We start from the raw sequence: 7818 nt of genomic DNA on the forward strand, positions 1-7818 counted from the left end.
TTAGCCTCAGTTATGAATGAAAATGTGTTTAATGCAATAAATAGAAACTGTAGAGATGCAACCTGGTTTTTAAAATGATTACAAATAGGATTTTTTCCCCAGTTTTTTTTTTCTCCCCCCGCCCCTTTGGCGGCCCTCAGTTCAATGTTGGGTTCCTGAATTGGCCCTCACCAATCAAAACTTTGAGAACCCCTGCTTTAAGGGGAAAGAAATTGAACAGTCTAAACTAGGGTATATTTTTAAAAGTTCACCCTCTTGATGTAACTTAAAATGCACTGAGTCTTGTCCCACCTTCCTCCATACCATGCAGTATATATACCGTCCGGTATATATATATATATATATATATATATATATATATATATTTTTTTTTTTTTTTTTTTTTTTTTTTTACTTTTTTTTTACTTATTTCCAGTATAATGCATTGATTTTCAGGGTACACCTATTCACATGGCTGGTGCATAGCATAGCCTATTAGCAGCAGTTCTAGGTATAGTTCATTTATCATATCATATCAGAGAATGTCAATCGTATCATAAATAGATTCCTTATGGCACATATCAATGACCAATGTGAATATTTATAATTTATTTTTTAACTTTTCCTTCCTACCCAAGACATCTGGGGCGCTGTATGAAACCTTCCGGGCCGACCGGATCTGCCTCCCAGGTAAACTGTGAATCCAAAGGAAGATTGTTGTTACGACTCCAACTTTCTGGCCCTGTCTGGTAGCCTGCTGACTGAGTGTAGGCCTATGACATATTATAGGCTAAATTGAAAAATCAGTAAGACATTCTCTGGTTAGCAAACAGGCACTGCAACTCTTTGCCTATGGGTGACAGCAGAGTCCTGCTGTGGATTGGCTACATTGACTACAACCAGAGACGAAGAAGGAGTCCCTGGAGCGGAAGCGGAAAATACTAACTTCCTGTGTTTTTCCAGTTGTGATTTCAAACCAGGAAGATGGGCCCCGGTTTTGCTAAATGGATAATAACAGTGGCATTTTGCTGGTTCATTCAAAGTAAGTATTGTGGTTTAGTTGAAATTCAGACCGCGCAGTAAGCGACAGAACAAATCATTTGACGCCGGCCTGTTTTGGTTTCCGATAAATCTAAAGCTTGCTTGTCGAATTTTCAATAATGTTGCAAGTCACCGGTTCGCCGAAACCTGCGCTCTTCTTTCAAACCTAAATCCTCAAATGATAGCTATCCGTATGATAATTTATTTTGAGCAGTTTGTTGATCAGAGCCTGGTGTAACGTTGAACTCAATGTCAGTAATGATAACTGAACCTATAGCAGAGTGATCAGTCACACTGTTTCTACTCCCTTTTACTCACACAATACCCCAGTATCAACCAGCCTGATAACTCGTGACTGCGCCCCTCGGCGCCGACATCTCCACTCTCTCAACCAATGTAGAAGACATTAGCAAGTCAGAAATCCCTGTTTTAATTATTGGATGTCGATCTGGAAAGTAAGGACGGCTTTACAATCACAGGATTTCTGTTGAAAACCAATCGAGAATAGTGTCGAGTTACAACATGTACCAAATATCTGGAAGGAAGCTGTAGTGGCCCCAGTCCCCAAAGGTAGCAGTTCTAAAATTCTTAATGATTTTAGACCTGTCGCTCTTACGTCACAGATTTTAAGGATCACGCATTGGATCCCATGCAATTTGCTTACAGGCCACGCAGTGGAGTAGAAGATGCCACTCTCAGTCTGTTTCGTTTGCTTTTCAAACACCTTGAAGGAAATGGGTCCCATGCACAGATTATTTTTATTGATTTACAATCCAACCTCATATCTTACCCAAACCGCCTTGTTGAACAATTTGATTTTAGTTATAATCTTGTTGGTTGGATTCTGGATTTTTTAACAAACAGGACAAGAGAGTAACTGAGTTCTGTCTGGCCAGCTTTGCTCTTCTACAGGCTCACCACAGGGGTGTGTACTTTCACCCCTCCTGTGCATCCTATACACAAACATGTGTCAGAGCAAATATGCAAATAGCACCATCATTAAGTATGCGGACGACTCCGTCATTGGGGCAACCGTGGCCTACTGGTTAGCACTTCGGACTTGTAACAGGAGGGTTGCCGGTTCGAACCCCGACCAGTAGGCATGGCTGAAGTGCCCTTGAGCACGGAACGCCGCTGTTGTTGCAGGCAGCTCACTGCGCCGGGATTAGTGTGTGCTTCACCTCACTTTGTGTTCACTGTGTGCTGAGTGTGTTTCACTAATTCACGGATTGGGATAAATGCAGAGACCAAATTTCCCTCACGGGATCAAAAGAGTATACTTATACTTACTTATCATCGTCAGCGTGCTCCACAAAAATGACAGAGGATGGACCAATAATTGAAGACTTTGTCCAGTGGTGTGAGGAGTCACACCTTCAATTGAACATATCCAAAATAAAGGATTATGTACATTGATTTTGGTAAAACTCCAATATATGAGGCCACAACTATAAAGGGTCAACTAGTGGATCAAGTAGAATCATACAGATATCTAGGGGAAATTATTGACTCTAAATTAAACTTCCAGAAGAACTGTGAAGCTGTCTGTAAAAAAGGACAACAGCGCCTGTGCTGCCTGAGGAAACTGTACCACTTTCATATAGACAAGACCACGAGGACATCATTTTAGCATGCTTTTATCAAATCCATTATATCTTTTCCCTTAGTGTCATGGTTTGGGTCTGCTTCAGTTAAACACAAGAATAGTTTAAATCAAATTGTAAGATGGTCAAGTAAACTGATTGGTGAGTCCCAGCTGCACCCCACATCCCTGTATGCTAAACAACTACAGCGTATAGCTATAGCCATCTTAGAAGATAGCGTACACCCTTTGAATAGGAAATTCCAGTATCTTCCTTCTGGACGGAGGCTAATAGTCCCTAGATGTAGGACTACAAGATTTAAAAACTGTTTTGTCCCAGCGGCAATCACTCTGTTGAACAAACTGTAGAATTACTTGCACATAACGCACAAGCACCTTGGTCATGCACTACAGTAGCTGTAGCATCTATTGTATGTTTTATATGGTTTATGTCATATGTTTTTATTCATGTTCTACTGTCCGTTTTATATGTTTTATGTCATGTTTTGTGTGTCATGTGGTGGTCTACAAAGTGTGAAGGATGTCCTGCCTCCTAGACTGTAAACCTAGTTTACCTATGGGTACCAATAAAGTGACCTGACCTGAACCTGACCTGATAGTGGGACAATGTTGGAATTACGGTGGAAAATACGTTTTTGTATCACTGGTGTCATTCTACTGAATCGTTATATCTGCCATTGTAAATGCTTCAGGTTAATAATTTCTCAGTTGAATAACTGTATTAAATAACTGTTTATACATCATTGTCTTCCAGTTGCAAGCGGTAACTCTGTGGAGCAGAAGATCTATGTAGAGTTGAATAACACTGTGCCATGCGTCCGCCTGCTCAACGCGACACATCAGATGGGCTGCCAGTGTAAGTAAACGGCTCTCTCTCTATCCGACACACTTGTCTGTACTAGATACATTACACACTTTAGTCGCTTAGACCCTTGACATTCACACAAATTATTTGACAATCTATTTTGACAATTTTGACAAATTTGACAATTTGATCTATCTATCTATCTATCTATCTAGTACTAGAGATTCACAATTTGGTGCATGTTTACAATTCATCTCTTTACCTTGTGTCTTTGTAGCCTCCATATCAGGAAACACTGGAGTTCTCCATTTGTTGGAGACTGATTCAGATCTGGATATAATACTGAATAACGGCCTTCATGCACCCTACATGGTACTCATGGATGCTTCATTCTTCAACAGGTATATACACACCCACACACATGCACATAGGCTACACAATAACATACACCCTCATAGTAGCTGAGATATCATGTCGAACCAAGAATATTCCTGCTTGTCATGCCATATCCCACAGGCTTGCTTAATTCTGGGATTTTAAACTAAATGTGCTTGTAGTGTGCAAGATTAGAAACCTTAAAGAGATGACATTTGATGGATGAAAATAGCTGGCCAAAAGGTTGGCATTAAAGGTGATGCATGGAAGTGAAGTTTGGTGTGCAAATAAAGGCTACCTTTTTCTTTGTTGCTGAACCTTGCGATGGGATAGAAGTTTCTGCTTTTTTCACACTCTAAATGTCACCTGTGCTAATATGCGCTCATGTATCTTTTCTTATGGCAGCGCCGTCATGATGCGGATGAAGAACTCCACCCGAGTGGCGGGAGTTGCCGTGGTGATCCCCAACTCCAGCCCTGTTCAGGGGTTCTCCCCTCACAACAAGTGCCCCAATCAGTACACAGGTGAGAGAGAGAGAGAGAGAGAGAGAGAGTTGGCATACCGCTGGGGGCACGCTAAGTAGATCTGTGAATTAATAACTATGTCTTTAGTGCACCATAGTAAATATAACTATGTCTTTAGTGCACCATAGTAAATATAACTATGTCTTTAGTGCACCATAGTAAATATAACTATGTCTTTAGTGCACCATAGTAAATATAACTATGTCTTTAGTGCACTATAGTAAATATAACTATGTCTTTAGTGCACCATAGTAAATATAACTATGTCTTTAGTGCACCATAGTAAATATAACTATGTCTTTAGTGCACCATAGTAAATATAACTATGTCTTTAGTGCACCATAGTAAATATAACTGTCTTTGTATTGTTCTCTGCTTCTCCCCTTATCCACACTGGGGAAACCACATTGAATGATGAAGAATCTTGATCAAAGACTTTAGAGCAGTCACAAGAGCTAAATGATTAACTTCTAACAATCTTGACCAATCACAAAAATATGAATGGTCCTGCAAAAATGGAAACAACATAAGCTTATATCACTCCTTTAAAAAAGAAAAATAACAATGAATAGTTGGCTACAAAGATCAGCCCATACCCGTGCGCATCTGTGTGTGTGCGCCTGTGTGTGTGTAGTGTATTTCGGAGCATAATATGGGGGTGATCCACAGACGTGTTTGTTTTTATATTCTACCATTTATTTCAGACACATCAAACTGTAGCCAACTATGAAAGGATATGATTGTTGCTGTTTATAAACAAAATCATACTGAATGCCATTTTCTGTCAGGCGTATACTCGGACACCTATGGTCCTCGGCTGGCAGACTGTAATGGAACAGTGTGGAATCCTCTGGGCAATGGACTGTCTTTTGAGGACTTCAAATTCCCCATATTCTCCATGAAGGACGACAACCAGACTGCAGTCATCCGCAAGGTATGCCCTTTGTGTGTGTGTGTGTGTGTGTGTGTGTGTGTGTGTGTGTGTGTGTGTGTGTGTGTGTGTGTGTGTGTGTGTGTGTGTGTGTGTGTGTGTGTGTTCCCTCTGCTGTGTGGAGAGATGAAAGGATCCAAGAACACACCAGCAGTTAGGTGTGTGTGTTTGTCAGTAGACTATGTCAAGTTGTTATTTCCATTTGAGGTGTGTGTGTGTGGGGGGGGGGGGGGGGGGCAGACTGTGTGTGTGTGGAGGACAGACTTTGTGAGTGTGCCTTTTGTGTGCTCATATTATACTTTTATATGTGTAAGTAGTGCATGTTTTCCAAGGACTGTGTGAGTGAGAATTATAGTACCTGCAGAGAATAGCTGAGGTCTTATTCCAAGTATTGCTTTTTTTGTTTCACTCTTTCTCTCTCTTGTGATCTCACTCTCTCTTGTGTGTTTCTGTGTTTGTTTTTCTTTGTGTGTGTGTGCGTCTGTGTGTGTGTGTGTGTGTGTGCACCTGTGTGTAGTGTATTTCGGAGCATAATATGGGGGTGAATGGGAGTGCGCCAGCGTACCCCCTGTGTGCCCTGCAGCTCTTCTCCCACATGCACGCCGTCACCAGCACCGCCACCTGCATGAGACGCAACGACATCCAGAACAACTACAGCCTCAACCCAGGTACACACACACACACACACACACACACACACACACACACACACACACACACACACACGCCGTCACCAGCACAGCCACACATACATATATACACACTGTCTCCAACGTATCAGTCTCGGTCTCTCTCTTTCCCCCTCTCCCCCTGTCTTTCTGGCTTCCAGAGACTGTCTGTGATCCACTGGGGGATTTTAATGTTTGGGCTCCTCTCCATCCAATCAATACCACAGCGAAGGGACATAAGGCCAATGAGAGCGTGGTTGTCGCAGCAACCAGGGTAAGTGACAGCCAGATGTCCCACCCACATGTCCATGTTTGTATTCAGACCTGCAGACAAATCAACAAACAACATCCCTGGCATCCTGACATGTTAGACATTAAGCTTTAAGCTATGTTAAGCTGTTAATCTATACGTTTTCTGTAGGCACTGCATCTTACTTTCTGTCTTTCTCTTCTCTTGTTCTCTCATATAGCCTACTGCTACACACACACACACACACACACACTTTCCCTCTTCCATCCATTCTTTAGTTTGTTTTCTTTCTCTTATCTTACCATGTTTAAGATCCTCCATTATGCCAATTTTGCAAAACGCCCCAGTCAGTGAGCCATATTTTGATCTGTTGCCCTGCCTTGAAAACCAAAAGACAACAATTTTATCATCATAATTCTATAGCTGATGTTTTTAGTAAGGTCCCACCTTTGAAGGTTTTAGAATATCCCATTAGCATAGATTTTAAGAAACATATTTAAGTTTCTATAACACACAATGCAAGGATTAAAGTTCTCCGTCATAGGACGGATTTCCGTCAATTTGATTTTAGAAATGTCATATTTGAGATCGATGCAGATCCGATGAGAAAAAAAATAGGAGAAGGGGGGACTGTCACCTTTGCTTTTCCTTTTTTAAGGCAACTACAAATATTAGGTAAATGTTTAAAGACCTAATAGTGTTCTTGAGAACTTTCTGTGTCTCAATCCGTGACCGCTCAAGAAGATACGTCCTATACGGCCTACGTCAGCCATGAGTTTCGCTTTGTATGTTGTAGCTACACACTTGTCTCGGGCGTTTGCTTAAAAAAAAGAACACGTATGGAGGACTATAACGGTCTAAAAGTTGGATTATAGTGACACAATCGAGACAGCTGATGAGGTTGGCCAATCCGTTTAACTTTTTTGGATATGATATTGTGAGCTCTATGTGCGAATTCGGAGGCTTTGTTCTTTCCGTGCATCAATGTAGACACTTACTATCGCGAACTCTTGTCAGGGGGGGTCATTCATTTTGGGTGTCACCTATGACTTGAACAGATAGCCTGCTATGCCACCCGATGTAGGCTACTATTATTGTTACAGTTTTTAATCAATGCAACTAACATTATGTGTAAAGCGACGCAATATAAACCGTAGCCTATGCAATTTATTATCCCGTCTGTTATGACATACAACAATGTTTTTCACAATTTGCGACGGAAGGTTTTGACTGAGCGTGTCGAGTAAGGGGGTCAGTCGTGTTTGTGACGCACAGACAGCCTTGTAGCCTATTTTGCTTAGGCCTCACTTTTAACGACAATAGGTTGTGAGTGTATGTTGACAAAAAATAACCATACAATTAAAATAGTCAACTTAAAACTTTGCTATAAAATATTATTAATTTATAGCACAAAACCATAACCAGTGGGCCTACCAGAACCTCGCATATTAGCGTCATGATTTGTGTGCGTCTATTTGGCAAGGCCACTAGCTGTCATGGATGCGTTGTTGCTAAAGGAAGGCAGGTGTCAAAAGTTAAAAAATAAATGCAGATGGGCAGCTGATGAAAACGGGGGAGAACTAACAAGCCATGGTGTAAAGAAATTAAAGTGCCAGGAGTTTGCTTTTGCGCGGTTCGCTGC

General features: G+C 41.3%; 1 protein-coding gene across 1 annotated transcript in view; it reads left to right on the top strand.

Annotated features, from left to right (window-relative positions):
* The first annotated feature begins 931 nt into the window (after nt 1-931).
* Nucleotides 932-7818, top strand: part of ncstn (nicastrin) — a 19140-nt gene continuing 12253 nt past the window's right edge. Inside the window, exons 1-7 of the mRNA XM_076294885.1 lie at nt 932-1021; nt 3378-3479; nt 3706-3829; nt 4209-4327; nt 5116-5261; nt 5776-5926; nt 6088-6200. Of these exons, the coding sequence (XP_076151000.1) occupies nt 964-1021; nt 3378-3479; nt 3706-3829; nt 4209-4327; nt 5116-5261; nt 5776-5926; nt 6088-6200 (813 nt within the window). The 5' untranslated portion in view covers nt 932-963. The remainder of the gene's footprint in view (nt 1022-3377; nt 3480-3705; nt 3830-4208; nt 4328-5115; nt 5262-5775; nt 5927-6087; nt 6201-7818) is intronic.

This window comes from Alosa pseudoharengus, unplaced genomic scaffold, assembly GCF_046254945.1.
Source record: "Alosa pseudoharengus isolate Yale_2024_CS ecotype anadromous, Long Island Sound unplaced genomic scaffold, YU_APseudo_1.1 YU_APseudo_1.1_scf_2, whole genome shotgun sequence".
NCBI classification, from domain to species: Eukaryota; Metazoa; Chordata; class Actinopteri; order Clupeiformes; family Clupeidae; genus Alosa; species Alosa pseudoharengus.